A 16,639-nucleotide genomic window follows, 5' to 3' on the forward strand; every position below is an offset into this window, starting at 1 on the left:
GGCCATATAATGTCAATCGTGTTCAGTTGTATATCATCATGTAAAATGATTTGAACTTGGACGACCTGCATTATTATAGGTAGCTACAGACACAGTATTTTTCTCGTCCCAATTAACAATATATAATGTGGTATTTGAGCAACCATAGTACGTATTTTAGACTAGAAGGTACGGTGTCTAGGAGGCTATATATCTAGAAAACTCTTTATTTTAAACTATGGTTTCACTGATACCGCAACATTTTTAAGTTTTTTTTTTAAAACTTTGGTCTGGATTAAAGTTTCTCGCGGGAAGCTACAGCCACAGTTTTCACTTCTGGAATAAACTACTTTGCCGAGTGTCGTAGCCGAGAAAATACTCAACAAACTCTACGACGAGCATGACTCGACAAAGATAACTTGGTGAACTGTACATCGGCAATGATCTCTTTACCGAGTGCCACCTGGTACTCGGTAAAGAAAAGTCGTCGTGACAGCGACAAGTGATGATGCCAGAGGTTTTGCCTAGTGTACTCGCTGACACTCAACAAAAAACGAGCCTTTGTCGAGGGCCTGCTAGCCTGACACTCGGCAAATTAAGAATGCTCCAGTGGGCCCCCACGGCAGACTCTGCGTCGAGAGCCACAACCTGGTACTTGGCGAAGTTAACAAACGTCAGCTGCCGGTGCTTTGTCGAGAGTCTGTTTTATACCGAGTGTTCGGCTCTCGGTAAAAACGCTCTTCGCCGAGTGCTATATTGTGCGAGTGTGGCACTCGGCAAAATAAGTGTTACCGAATGTCCAATAAATTACCCTTAGCAAAGAGATAGGCACTAAAATATTGTGTCGCCAAATGTGTGGGTTAAACTGATATAATGTATCATAGTTGTGTCGTGATATTCGATAAACTATATTATTATAAACTGTGGTTTTAAAAAGCAATGTTCTCACAAAGACCTTTAGATTGTGGTTGAAGAGAGAAGAGCCAGAGAGGTCAATCATAGGCAAAGCAAATCCTCTTCGTTTGGACCATTGCGGTGTACAGCAGCTTTACCCAAAACTGCCCGTTTCATAAATCTTGGCTTCTCCATTGATTGCTATATCTGAGCTAGTACGAACTGTCACATCGTCACGCTTCACGAGAAGCTCTGCAGGTTCCAGTTCCACCGGGCGCATATATATCTTGTGTAGTTGTGTGCAGTGTGCTGGCTGCTGGCTGGGTCGTACGTACCGTCCATCCACAGCTGTGTGCTCGCTGCGAGTTGGATGCGGTCACTGAACTCGAGCTCGCTCTCAAAGACAGGCAACTCATGAGCATATATGTCATTTGTTGTGCTTTCACACATTCTGTAGGTTTTCTCAAAAAAGAAACACACTAAATTTACCTACGGGATAGTACAAGTGGCGTTTTTCTGGATTTGATACATGGTCGTCTGAGGTTGGGAACAATGGTCTGTACATATATTATAAGCCCTGACTTTTAATAACTAGAGGAAGTCCTGGTCCAACAGTGCATCCGGTTCAGCCAAACCAGGTTCGAACAGCTATAAAAATACTATTAGACTACCAGGGATTAGGTTTTAGCGGCGGCAGTTCCTCAAGCGTGCGAGTGGCAGCGATCCTGAAGCGAGCGGCTGTGGTGCCCCAAGGCGGGCGACAGACGACAGCGCTTCCGAGGCGAGTGGGCAAGCGTCACCGGCGCTCCCCCAGGACCAAGCGACGACGACGCTCCTGAGGAGGGCAGGCAAGCAGTGACGGCGCTCCCAAAGCGGACAAGCGTCGACGGTGCACCCCAGGCCCGATGGCCACGACGGTTACGCGAGGCACGGTAGGCTTCTTTCGGCAGCCGCGGTGGCGGCCATGGGAGACGCGGGTAGCTCCGGCGGTTGCGCGAGGCGCGGTCGTCTCCGGCGATGACAGACACGCACGACGTGGGTGTCTCGGACGTCATTCGATGACCAACTCCTCCGATCCGGTAGCCTCGGCACTGGCCTCCAGCGATGACCTCTTCTAATTCTTTGTTTATACGTGCGGCTGTTGGTTGAACCTATACTAAGATTTTTTTGTTAATTATTATGTACGGTTTAGGTATTTATGCAACTTTCTGTAACGATTTATGCTTTGCGCGATATCAATCATCCAACTTTTGTGTAACGAAAATGTCTTTCAAAATTTGTACGCATACAGTGGAAACTTCCACGATCTACATAATTTTCGGATCTGTATAAAATAGGAACCACATGCATGTGTTTAGTGCTTGCCATGTTATTCAGATCTACCAAAAAATAGAACCACATGCATGCGTCTGGTGGGGGACACGCCTGAATTCATGTTCCTGGTAGAGGGACGACATACAATCGTGTACATATTTTTATGTCACTTTGTATACATATTTGAACCAATATCAAGAGGTTTGCAAAAACTTTCAGGTTGGATCAATATTTTACGCTCAAAACTAAATGTTTTTATGCTCGAGCATGGAGATGCGTCCACCAGTGAAATATATGCCAGATTTTTACGCAGTGTACCACATTGCATAAATACATAAACCATGTAGTATAATTAGTATCGATATATATATATATATATATATATATATATATATATATATATATATATATATATATATAATGGTTATAACGAGCCTAACAACATGATCGTTGAAGCGATCCTATATTTATGTAGGAAATAAAGCATATAAATAAGATCTTTTGTTTGCATACATGCCAATTCATTTCCTTTTATTGCACATTCCTGCAATCCTAAATTTGTGCGCATGCAACATGAAACTTTTTTTACACAATGTACCAAATTGCATATATACCTACATCGTGTAACATAATTAGTATCAGTAGATGTCATAAACTAGTTCTAATGAGCCTAGCTGCATGTCTGTTATAGCGATCCTATATTTATAGAGCCATCCAATTTTCCAGCGCATGCAGTGGAAACGAAAATGTCCGCCAAAATTTGCACGCATGCAATAGAAACTCCCACGATGTGCCATAATTATCGGATCTAACATAAAAATAGGATCTGCATGCATGTGCCTACGCGTGTGGTGGTGATCCAGTGGCGGGGCGAGGGTTTATGTTATCTCTATGAACTATTTACACTATTTATGTGAACTATTTACGCTATTACGCAAAAAAAATCGCAATTTCTGGCGTAAGTCCCACTCGTAAGCCGTAGAAAGTTAGTCAGTTAACTTCGAAGGGGCTACAGTAAGTCGTAGGAAGTTAGCCAACTAACTTCCTAAGGGCTACAATAAGTCATAGAAAGTTAGCTGGCTGACAGCGTGAACCTACTAACTTCCGAGAGGGCCCGCTGGCTGTAGGAAGTTAGCTAACTTCCTAGAGTGCTCTAAAAACTTAACCTAACTTCCGACAAAAAAAATTCGAGAGCCAAACTTCCGACGAGATAGCTTTACTTTTGAGGGTTTCGCCAACTTTCTAGAGTTTAGACTCTAGAAAGTTAACTATTTTGTTGTAGTGTGGGGTTAGATGTTGGACCGGGAGTTTGACTTACACGTGGAGGCAATTTTGACCTGGTGCATGGCAAGGGGCCATACCCGCAACCTGGCGTTGTGGTCGGCCAAGGCTTCCTCTAACTATTGAAAGCCCTGAACTCATATATATATATATATATATATATATATATATATATATATATATATATATATATATATATATAAAAGTTCTGTTTAGTCGTGGTCTTAAGATTTTAGGGACCCAAGGCAAGATTTAAAATAGAGACTCATCTGATTATTTATTTTAAATATATATTAGTAATATAAACATTTAATATAAAGTTACATATTATGGTATTATCTTAAAAAGTTACATTTAATCTTGCCTCGGGTCCCTAATATCGTAATATCTAAAAAGATTCAAAATAAAAAATAATTAAATAAAAAGTTACATATTACGATATTATCTTAAAATGTTTATTCTAACATATTTAAATGCGGCTGAGTCATGGACACTCGAGGTTGCCAACTCTTCACTACTTGGTACTATACTATTTAGCTATATAGTAAATCAGGCCCTATAGATTTGGGGGCCGATGCGGCCGTCTTTTGCCCCACCCTCGGGCCAGTACTAGTTCTGTATACAAATTTCACTCTTTGAATTCTGAAACTGACTTCTCTAGCTACATATATGTATATACAGTAAAACACGTGAAAAATAGGGCATCTAACAAAGATATGGGAACTACGGGCATGTTTAGTGTGTGACGTCGGGCGCCACGCCACGCCACGCCTAAGCCACGGCGGCCGAATCGGCCGCCACACCTGCGGCGGCAAAACTGTGGCGCAACGTGGCGGTTTAGGCGTGCTATGTACCAAACAGCCCCTACCATCTGAACGAAGTACCTCTATGTGTTATATAAGTGAGACCCTCCTCTTGTCCAATAGATTAAATACCTACATAAAATACATATGGAGCTCCAAAAAGCTTGTGATGATGTGCTAAGTGCGTGTCTCCACTTGCTGAAGTTGCTCCATTAATTTTTTAACCTTGGACACCATCCTCTTTTCCACAAGATTTACCGGTTACAAAGTATGAGCTAGCTAACAAGATTTATATGTCTAACTAATTATATTAATGGCTAGAGATGCAACATATATTAGAAACCCCTTTAGGGCTAATTTGGTGATCATGGATCACGAGGGAATCCATGGGAAAGAATCCCCTTACTATTCATAGTAAAGAATCCCCTTACTATTAAATCCCCTTGTGATCCTTGGTCACCAAACCTATCATTAGTGTGTAAAAGGACCTAATTAGTAGGCCCGATGGGCTAGTTCAAGAGTTTTTTAGGACCCAGATGTATTTTTTATGAATTTATTTGAAATAATGAGTCCCACTAAATAAAATAATGAAACCTTTATCTTCGTATAAATGTCGAGGGTAAGGTGCAATACCGGACACAGCTACTTTGTCGAGTGCCTGAAGCACTCGGCAAAGTCTGGAAAACACTCGACGAAGTTTTTGCCGAGTGTGACACTCAATAAAGAAGTCTCAGTGAACTGTACATCGGCAACAACTTCTTTGCCGAGTACTTCTTGTCGGACACTCAACAAAGACTTTGTCGAGTGCCACTTGATTCTCGGCAAAGAAAAGTCGACGTCACAACGCTAGGTGATGGTAACTGAGACTTTGCCGAGTGCCATCGTGATACTCGGCAAAGGCTCCTCCTTGCCGAGTGCCTTCTGTATCGGCCCTCGTCAAAGAAGCACCCCGTGGCCCCCTTTGCCAGTTCATTTGCCAAGTGTATTAGGAGGCACTCGGCAACGGCTCCATATTTTCTGAGTGCCAGCTAGCCTAGCTCTCGGCAACGGGATCACCAGTGGGTCCCTTTGCTAGTTCCTTTGCCGAGTGCATTTGGTGGCACTCAGCAAAGGTTGCTTGTTTGCTAAGTGTCGCGGCCACAACACTCGGCAAAGAAGCTTTACCGGTTTCTAGGTGTGCCCGACAAAATGCACTCGGTAAAGCGTCGAGCACTCGGCAAAGAGCCGGATTCCGGTAGTGGTGGAAGGGACTCTTGGCCATTCTCTCACCTGTGTACTCCTCTCTCTCTCTTATTTGATGTATAACCAACATTAACAAATAAACAAAATCCATTTTTGTCATGAGTTCCTTAGGTGTAGTTGTTCTATATCAATCTCATGAGTTCCTATAGAGAGACTAGCCAGTTGCTCATGTTTTGCTACGGTTTTTATATATCATATAAATAGGTATTGAAATATTTATTCAAATATAATTATTGTTTATTTCTAAACACTAAGGTATGTGTCGTCTGGTGGTTGTCCCAAATTTTTGGAGTTGGGGGTGTGGGTTCGAGTGCTCTGCACTTTATTTTACGCGGTGTGGTAGCTACGTGGGTGGGGTCCGGTGCTGAGCAGGCGCAGTAGCTGGCTGTGTGGGTGCTGGGATCCACAGGGCAGTAGCTAAGAGAGGGGCGAGAGAACCAGTCAGAGTGCGTGGGGCGTGCCTAGAGTGCCAGCGTGTCCACAGGGCAGTATCTGAGAGAGGCACAGGAGAACCAGTCAGGGCGTGTGGGGCGGGCCCGGAGTGTTAGCGTGGAGGGTGAAGCTATGGTAGCACCAGGTGCCCACATTAGGTTCTTAATAGAGTAATATATATAAATAGGTATTGAGATATTTATTTAAATATAATTATTGTTTATTTATAGACAATAAAGGATGTGTTTTTTGGTGGTTACCCCTAAATGTTTGAGAAGGGGGGTGTGAGTTCGAGTGCTCACTTTGCATAATTTTTTGCACGGTGTGTTTGCCGAGTGCTGCACTCGGCAAAGCATAGAAAACACTCGGCAAAGCGCCGAGCACTCGACAAAGAGCCAGATTCCGGTAGCAGTAGCACGGAAGGTGGAGCCATTGTATCACCAGGTGCGCCTAGGTTCTTAATAAATTAGTATAGATATATAGATTTGCCAACAAAAGTTTTTTTTAGTTTTTTAAATTTAACATTAGATCATTTGATCTCCACTTTTGTTTCCATTTAATTTTCTCATATATTTAAATTCTAGGGGAAAGTATTATTTAAAAGTAGTAAAAAAAATTATACGCCGTATTTCTATATAGCTTTATTTTTCAATTTTCAAAACACGTTGATGTATTAATGGGTTATTGCTTGTTTTCATAAAGTATGACCTAATTAAGTTGGGACAAGGCATGCATGAGTATATGCATGTCTAGCTAGGCTAAGGCATTAGGTCATGCATGATAATGTTGAGTAGATGCATGTCTAACTAGTTCATTATTGAGTATATGCATGTCTAGCTAGGCTAAGGCATGCATGATAATGTTGGCAGATCCATATATATACGGTTGTTTCTCACTGTTAGAGTACAAGTTATATGAGTAAGATAACATCTACAGAATGATAAATCTATAAAATAGGGATATAGTTATGAATTAATTTAGTTTGACCATATATACATGCTAACACACGTTGCTACGTGGAAACGAGATTATACCATTGTTCTCACACTTTCTCTCATAGCATTGCTCATCTACTATTCGGAGTAATATATATTTTTACATTATATCTTAATATTATAAATAGATGATATACTCTATGTAGTCGTTAATGAAAAAAGAAGAGATAAATATTCAAGAAAAAAAAGTAAAATGAAAGTACCAAAATTTATCCAACTATTAGTTTTGTACTACAAATTATAGTTCACAACACAAATGAGTCAATAAAAAGAATCTATATACAACTAGAGTTCAAATCATTTTGACAAATCAAACCTTTTGATAATGTATGATATCAATCAATTATATATGTATGAAAAATAATTTCTCCATTCCAAGAAACTTAAATTTTAGAAATTTTCAGATAGACTAGTATCACTTTGGTACCCCTTATTTTATTAAAGGTGTTTTCCTAAAAATAATTGCCACCTAGGTAACTTTCCACAATAACAACAGCGCTTGTACTACACTTGCATACTTAATTAAGGAACCACGCGTAGATATGATGATTAGTTTTGATCCTTGAGTTTAATACGTGCTCTGAATTCATGTGGACATATTCTTTAAATTGAATATTTTTACCAAAATTTTCAATGCTGTGAAGTTTTTTTGACAAAGAAAGTGTATATATACAAACACACATATATATTTTATAAGCTACATGGACGAGTATATAGAATTACCTACTTTGTAAATCCCTTGCATATTGTTGTTACTAAAGTTCAACTTAATTTTTCTAGGTATGTTCTTTCTTCAGAATGCCTTCTAAATTGTTGTGGTATGTGTTTGTGACACTCTTTATGTGTTAATAATCTCTAAGAAGTTGGGTATACAATCTTTTGTAAATATAGGTTTTGAGTGAGACTATTTACACTTGCATAAAAAAGGAAAAAAAAATGATTTACACACACTAACTGCATTTTGGAAGAAAACAGAGGTTGAGAAAATAACATGGTGTATGGTTTAAAAAGGGTTAACAAATCTACAATGAAACACTCAAATTCATCAATTGAATTAATTAGTGACGATGTACTTCTGTGGTTCACATGAAAAAAAAATCTGAATACATTGCTATATATGGAGTTCAATTGATAGTCTCCAAGCAACTCATGATGAGGGAGAAAAAACGTCACTTGAATCCTAGGAAGTTCAGTTCCTACGATTCATTAATTCAATGTGAATCAAGAAAAAGTTACCATTGTCAATTGACAATGATGCACAATAGATACATGTACTAGTAAACTGACAACAATTTTAGTTTAAAACGAGATATATATTACTGAATAATCTGGGGCACACGAGATGCGAGAGAGATATCAATTAGACTAGTAAAGGAGTCGAAGTATATATTACTACTAGTATAATAATACATCACAAACTGAACAATGTTTGACATGGCATAAGTGCAATTTAGAATCACTTGAAAAGCCCCAAACATCGTCGCAGCAAAACTCTTGCTGCCCTTTCGATTATTATTTTAATTGAGAGCCAAAAACTAATTACGCACAAAGAGGACTCAAGGCACAACCGAAGAGAATACCAAATACCACACGCGCCCTTTGGATAGCAGGATGCATGGAACGACAACAGTTCTTGCCGATAAGTGGCATCATCATATGGAAGAACATAACAACTGCACAACGTACTACATGAGGAAGAAGTGATGGATCCAGAGATACCACACACTCGAAACAGATGCTTGCACTCATTTATACGGATCAAATTATGTAAACAAATGGGCCAATTAAAGGTGGACGAGGAAGAGGAACCAATCAAAGCCTGAGGGAGAGGTCCAGCTCCTCCGACGACCTCTTCCTGTTGCTCGACGCGGCAGGCGCGGGAGCGGCATCATCAGCAGGCGCCTTGTGCTTATCCATCCTTGTTGCGCTCTTGTCGGCACCGCTACCCGTGCCTTGGGGCCTGGCGGGGACATCGCGAGAGCCCATAGCGGCGGCGTCCTGGACGCCCGTGGCGGTGGCGGCCGCCCCGTGCGCGCGCAGGGCGGTGGCGATCTCCCGCCGGCGCTTGGCCAGGCTGCGCTCGTACTTGTGCGCGTTCTGGTGGCCACCGAGAGCCTGCGAGGTGAAGAACTTGCGGTCGCAGTACGTGCAGACGAAATAGCCCGGCGGTTCCGGCGAGACCGAGGGGTGGAAGAGGGTGAGCTCAAGGCTGAGCTCCTGCTCCATTACACGGCGGCTACCTATACTAGCACAGTCCAAGTGATAGGGGTGTGTGTGTGTGTGAGAGAGAGAGGGGGCTAGAGTAGAGACTAGAGGGAACGTAATTTGCAACAGCAATCATATGGTACTAATAAGCGAATTTATATACAGCGCTCCAAACTTTTGTTGCATTGTTTCGTGAGATGAGGTTGTCTCAGTACAGCCAGTGGATAGGGCTCGCCCACGTTTCCGTTTGGTAGGTATGTGGCAATAAGGATCGCAAGAATCATCAGGTCCGGACCCCAGATCGAGTGCACAAGTTCTGTCAGACTAAAACTTTTGGAAACTTACATATCTTTCTCTCATGAGAATGAGAATGATTCATCAGATATGCATGCATGAGTCTCACAACAAATTAAACAAATATAAAGTGATTAGAAACTCCAACTATTGTTATTGGACAGTAGTTAATTTCTAATAACAATCAAACCGGTTTCAGATAACGACAACCAACATATATATAGTTTACTAGTTTTAGGCTCTGTTTGGATCCACCTAGTTCCTTAGGAACTGGTTTTCAAAAGCTGAAAGGTCTCCGAACAGTCAGTTTTTTAGTTAGTTTCTAAAAACTTGTTTCTCAGTTTCTTAAAAACCAAGAAGCTAGTCTCCCTTAGCTAAAACCAGTTTCTAAGAAACTAGGTGGAATCCAAACAACTTCTGCTAATTTCTTTAAAAGCCAATTTTTATAAACAAAATCAATAAATCAGTTTTAAAAAACAAGGATGGATCCAAACACTAGAACAAAAGTAAACAGTTCAGTCAATACTAATACAGTACAATGCAAAGCAACAGACATGAATCCTCATCGTTACGTTTTACAGAGATGCATGCAGCCCAGAGTGGCAGACAAACTGACAAAACAACGAATATAAGATCCCATGCAAGCTAAGGACATCTTAAAAATTTTGGATACTTTAGATCATTTTTTTTTTTGGAAAACAATGGCCAGTTTAAGAAAAATAGACTAACCAAGTGAAATATTTTGTGTAACTTAAAAAACAAGGTGGTTTGAGCATTCAAAATCCAGATTTGCAAAACAAATGTCTCTTACAATGGCTTTTCAAACTATGTAGTGAGAATGGTTTATGGAAAGATGTTCTCTGGAATAAGTATTTATGTAACCAAACTCTTAGCCAATGCAAGAAAAAAAAGCTAGGATTTCTCGTTTTCTAGGCAGGCCTTATATATGGAGGTCAAAGATCAATTTCTTAATTTGGGAAAGTTCATGTTACATAATTATTCTCAAATCAGTTTCTAGAAAGATAAATGGTTAAGCCGCTAAGCCTAAAATACTAGTATCTAAATTTATTAAAATCAAGATTTGGAAAAGGGCATGCATGCTACTTACAAAGGATATAATATAACTAAAAGAAATAGCATGGAAGTAATGCCCGTTTTGTTTAAGGGACTAAAGATTAGTTCCTCCATTTTAGTCTTATTTAGTCCCTAAATAGTTAAACAGTGGGACTAAACTATTTTAGTCTCTAGTCCCTCAAGATGTGACTAAAAGGGACTAAATCATATTAATTCTACATTTTGCCCCTTATTTATTTCAGTTGCACTAATGGTGGAAGAATATTAAGGGGCATTTTAGTCTTCTTATGAGTCATTTAATGTGTTCTGAATACTTTTAGTCCCTACAAACAAATAAGGTAGAGACTAAACTTCAGCCACTCGACTAAAATTTAGTACCTGGACTAAAGAAACTAAACAGACCCTAAGATTATTTGTTGCTTTTGTACTAAGTTCGAAACGACCCAACATTTAGGCCTCGTTTGTTTAGGGACTAAAGATAAGTTTCTCTATTTTAGTCTCATTTAGTTCCTAAATAGCTAAACGGTAAGACTAAAACAGGACTAAACTTATTTAGTCTCTGATCCCTCAAGGGGCGACTAAAAGGGGCTAAATCATATTAATTTCAACTTTTGCCCCATATTTATTTTAGTTGTGCTAATTGCGGAAGAGAGTTAAGGGGCGTTTTAGTCTTCTTATGAGTCATTTAATGCGTTCTGAATACTTTTAGTCCCTGCAACCAAACAGTGTAGGGACTAAAGTTTAGTCACTTGACTAAACGTTAGTTCCAAGACTAAGACCCTGTTTGGTTCCATTAGTCCTAGACTAATGTTTAGTCCACTTTAGTTTAGTCCAGGGACTGAACTTTTGTCTCTACCCTGTTTAGTTGTAGGCACTAAACAGATTCTAAAATACATTAAATGCAACACATAGAGACCAAAAAATTTTTTTTGATAGGTAATTTGGCTTACAAGAAACGATTTTCTTTATAATAATGGCCAAACAAAAATATTTTTTGCATGTAAAGGCAAACAGGCTTCGGTTCTAGACTCGATTATATTGCGGCGATTGGATGATTTCAAAGATCAGATTCGTGCATGCAAATTACTTAAATAAATTCCAGATGCTTTTTGCGCGTACTGTCTTAATAAACTCGTATTAAATTTTAACATTGAATGTGTTTTCTTTTTTTTAACTGATGCTTCTTTTTCCAAAGAAGGCTGAAGCAAAAAAAACTATTTTCCATTATCTTAAAAAGAAAGGTAAGCCGCTCGCGGTAGGTAGCAACTACAAGGCAAGTGCTTGCGGCCGTCGCCGTCGCCCGTCGCGCATGAACGGGTGTGTCCTCCGGCGGGCATCTCGCCATCTCGCGTCCGGAGTCGGCCCGTATGGTGTCATTTGGACGTATGGCAAGGCGGGACCGGTGTCAGTGTACTAGCTGGCTAGCTGCGCGCGACTTCTAGCCGGTGCATGGCAAGTTGTGCCTAGATCTGGACAGTAGCACTTGATTTTTCTTTAAAAGATCGACAAAAAAACTTTGCAGAATTGCGTACTAGGTAAAAAGATTAAAAAATTGTTTTATCGAATATTTACAACATCGGAATCAAAGACAACAAACAGGCCAACAACAGATCAACCGCCCCTCACTACAGCAACAGATCGGGCCGCAAAAACGTAGAAAAAAACTTAAAAGGGCTTTCAAGTGAAATTAGTTTATTTTTCTTTGAGAAATTAAAATCTCTTGAAAAAAATAAAATTATCAAACTAGCCCTAAGACTAAAATCAAAGTTTCTCAATATATTCTTCCGTTGTGTCCATTGTGAAGCGCTATACAATGCTATTGAATATCTTCTTTAATGCACTACCGGAATCAGCTGCTTTGCCGCTCGGCGAAGGCTTTATCGAGACACTCGGCAAAGAGAGCTCAGCGAACTGTAAATCGGCAACGGCTTCTTTGCCGAGTACTTTTTATCGGGCACTCAGCAAAATCTTTACCGAGAGTCACAAGGTACTCGACAAAGAAAAGTTACGTCACGGCGGCTGGTAACGGAAACAGAGCCTTTGCCGAGTGTACTAGGTGACACTCGGCAAAGAGTATCCCTTTGCCGAGCGTATTAGGTGACACTCAACGCAACCGCTCGGCAAAGAGGTCGCCAGCGGGTCCATTTGTCAGTGCCATTGCCGAGTACACTAGGAGGCACTCAACAAAGGTTTCTGCTTTGCCGAGCGCCGAGGCAACAACACTCGGCAAAGAATGTTTACCGGTGCCCAGGTGTGCCTTTTTTGCCGAGTGATATGACCCGAACACTCGACAAATTAACCAGTATACCCTTTTTTATTTGTTTTTTCTATTCCATCCAAACAAACAAAAGATATATCACATATACATCACAGATATCACATAATCATCACATATACATCACAGATATCACATAATCATCACATACATAATAGAGACCACATATTTCACAAATCTAACAAGTTTTTCACAAACATGTCTATGTTCATACCAAGTTTCATCAACATAAGTGTTACCAACTCTCAAACATAAGTTCAGGACAAGTTTATCACACAAGTCTGACAATCACAACTAAGCTAAGTGTCGGGTACCGTAATTAGGGGTACCTCCAATACTCCTTAACATGGCCAGAAAACATCCTCAAAACAGACAGTAAAGACTGATAAGCGTGGTTCAAAGTTGAAGCCTCAGGGACGCGATCTCGTTTCGCCCGAGCCCGGCCTCGGGCAAGAAGAGTAGTCCCGAACGGATTCACGCCTCGCCCGAGGACCTCCTCAGGCAACGGGCGCACCCCCGGCTCGCCCGAGGCTAAGCTCGGGCAAACTTTGTCGTACAACGACCTCAGCCAAATCGCCTTACCAACCGACCGTATCGCATGCGCATTTAATGCGGGGATCGCCTGACACCTTATCCTGACAACAGGCCTCGTAAGTCACGACCGTTCCGACTACTGTGCCAACCACCAGGGTAAAACTAACAACAGTAAGTCACGACCTCCCCCGAGTTCAGCCTCGGGCGCAATAGGGAGCTCCGCCTCGCCCGACCTCAGGCCTCAGCCTCAGCCTCGGCCTCGGGAGAAGGTCTCCGCCTCGCCCGACCTCGGGCCTCGGCCTCAGCCTCGACCTCGGGAGGAGTCACAACCTCGCCCGACCTCAGCCTCGACCCCAGGAAGAAGTCTCCGCCTCGCCCGACCTCGGCCTCGGACCGACTCGCCACAAGGGATACATCATTACCCTACCCCTAGCTAGCTGCCTCAGGCTACGAAGGAACAAGACCGGTGTCCCATCTAGATTACTCCGGTAACAGGTAATGATGGTTCCCTGCGTGCGTCCATGACGTCGGTTGTTCTCAACTCTCTACCAAAGCAAAGAAACGTCAGCAGGACCCTGGGCCGCAACGCCAGCTGCGCTTCTACAGGGCTCAAGTACTTCTCCACCGGCCACGTTAGCACATAGATACACCCCCATTGTACAGCTGGACCATCTCCTTGTATCTATAAAAGGGGATATCTAGGGCCTTCCTAAAGGAGGCAGGCAGAGTGGGAGAGACGCGGAGGAGGCTAACTCAGACAACTCACCTCAAGGCCGAACCCTCTCCCTCTCTCTCTCGCGACGCTTGTAACCCCTACTACGAGCACCCCGGTGCAAGATAATATAAGCCTCATCCTCCCTCTTGTGTTCCATCTTGCATCACCCATCTGGGCAGGGACACGCAGCGACAAATTCACTAGTCGGTTGAGGGTCCTTGCGGGTCCGAAACGCCGACAGTTGGCGTGCCAGGTAGTGGCCTGCTGCGTGTTGACAAATACTTTCCTGTTGAGTTCCAGATGGACAATCTTCGGTAGCCTCTTCAGCCTGGGACGGTGCTCCGCTTCGGGAGTCTCGAGTTCATGTCCCACGACGGCAGCTACGACATGGTACTCCTCCCCTCGCAGCATGACAACACAACGGTCGTTGGCTCGCCCGGTGGAGGCGAACTCGACAACGGCATCTCCCCGTGGCAGAAGAGGAACATCCGGGTTTGCCCCGCCACCCTCCTCGCTGGAGGAGGAGAAGACGGAGCAACCGTGGCCAGGCAAGAGGCGACACCTCGTCGGCTGTCAGACCAGAGCGAGCCGACGACACCGGCACCCCTGCGGGGGACATGTCGGGTGTTGTCCTCGCACCTGAGACAACGACGGGTGTCGCTTCCCAGCAATGTGCCAACCCCAAGCGGACTGATGACGCCGGCACCCTTGCGAGGGGCTTGTCGGACTTTAGTCTCGCACCTGAGATAACGACATACTCCGTCCCCGATGCAACTTCACCACCGCCCATCAACCAGGAGGTACCATCAGTTTTCCATCCTGTTCCCTTTAGAGTCAGCTTCGATCCACGAAGCGACCCCGCTTCGGTGAGCGCTTTCGCGAGGGCATATCCTGACCTTCCGGGGTACCATATGTGGTCAACTTGGGACCGACTAATGACCATCTCAAACTCCGGACCCGCGGGTTCCGAGGAAGAAGACGACCCCGACTTCAGTTGGGATTTCTCCGGACTCAGTGATCCCAGTGCCATGCGAGACTTCATGTCCGCGTGTGACTACTGCCTCTCTGGCTACTCTGACGATGGCCACATCCTCGGCGACGAGGATTACGACCCAACTCGCGAGTGTTTTCACATCGATCAGGGGGATCACGACGAAGACGACCACCTCGGCATGCTAGGAAATGACGACGCCCCTGTGCCTGCGTCTCGCATTGAGATCCCGTGGGAGCTAGCTGTGGTCCGAGTCCCTGTGGGCGATCAGGGCACATAGCTCGATCAACTCCGCGAGATGTAGGCCAAGCTCGATGAAGAAACGGGGCAACTTGTGCAGCTCCGACAAAACATCGAGCAGGAGTGGGCAGGCCGAGCACTCGCCGGAGGAGCGCGTCATCGAGCTCGGGACGTCCAACGTCGTATCATTGACGATGCCAGGGCAGGGCTGCCCCCGGCCTTCAGCGGGGCCGGCCAGAACCTAGCTGCAGCGGCGATGCTACTTCGAACAATGCCGGAGCCATCCACCACCGAGGGGCGACGTATCTAGGGTGAACTCAAGGACCTCCTAGAAAACGCCGCTGTCCGACGAGCCGAGAGCTCTGCCTCCTGAGGGTGGTGAGGCCCCTCGGAGCATCATGCAGCGTCCTCTCGACGCATGTGCGAGGCCTCGATCCACACCGAGCACACAGGAGACAGGACACCTGCCGCCCGGGATCGCCTCGGCGACGAGCAACACCGTCGCGACCATCGAGCCCGCCTCGAGGAGAAGGTGCGCCGAGGCTACCACCCTAGGCGCGGGGGACGCTACGACAGTGAGGAGGATCGGAGCCCCTCGCCTGAACCACCAGGTCCACGAGTCTTCAACCGGGCCATACGACGGGCGTCGTTCCCGGCCCGGTTCCGAGCCCCGACTACCATCACCAAGTACTCAGGGGAGACAAGTCCGGAGTTGTGGCTTGCAGATTACCGGCTGGCATGCCAGTTGGGAGGGACGGACGACGACAACTTCATCATCCACAACCTCCCCCTTTTCCTCTCCAACGCTGCCCGGGCCTGGCTGGAGCATCTGCCTCCTGCGCAGATCTTCGGCTGGGACGACCTAGTCAAGGGCTTCGTGGGAAATTTCCAAGGTACGTACGTACGCCCTGGGAACTCATGGGATCTCCGAAGCTGCCGGCAGCAGCCAGGGGAATCCTTGCGAGAGTACATCCAACGGTTTTCAATGCAGCGCACCGAGTTGCCCAACATCACCGACTCGGACGTCATCGGGGCATTCCTCGCCGGCACCACTTGCTGGGACCTGGTGAGCAAACTGGGACGCAAGACTCCCACCAAGGCGAGTGAATTGATGGACATAGCCACCAATTTCGCCTCTGGTCAGGAGGCGGTCGAAGCCATCTTTCGGAAGGACAAGCAGCCTCAGGGAAGGCAGAAGGAAGACGTCCCCGAGGCGTCCGTCTAGCGTGGCACGAAGAAGAAGACCAGGAAGAAGGCGCAAGCAAAACACGACGCCGTTGACGCGGAACTCGTCGCTGCTGCCGAGCACAGGAATCCTCGGAAGCCTCCCGGAGGGGCCAACATGTTCGACAAGATGCTCAAGGAGTCGTG

General features: G+C 44.4%; 1 protein-coding gene across 1 annotated transcript; it reads right to left on the reverse strand.

Moving 5' to 3' along the window:
* Positions 1 to 8,400: 8,400 nt before the first annotated feature.
* Positions 8,401 to 9,293, reverse strand: LOC103647448 (zinc finger protein 2). The gene has a single exon (XM_008671988.4). The coding sequence runs from the start codon at positions 9,164 to 9,166 to the stop codon at positions 8,753 to 8,755; it is 414 nt and encodes a 137-aa protein (XP_008670210.1). The 5' UTR covers positions 9,167 to 9,293; the 3' UTR covers positions 8,401 to 8,752.
* Positions 9,294 to 16,639: the final 7,346 nt, after the last annotated feature.

Source organism: Zea mays, chromosome 2 (assembly GCF_902167145.1).
Source record: "Zea mays cultivar B73 chromosome 2, Zm-B73-REFERENCE-NAM-5.0, whole genome shotgun sequence".
NCBI classification, from domain to species: Eukaryota; Viridiplantae; Streptophyta; class Magnoliopsida; order Poales; family Poaceae; genus Zea; species Zea mays.

What these genes read in the sequence shown, in the direction of transcription:
- LOC103647448 (XM_008671988.4), bottom strand. Translation starts at nt 9,166, where the DNA reads ATGGAGCAGGAGCTCAGCCTTGAGCTCACCCTCTTCCACCCCTCGGTC.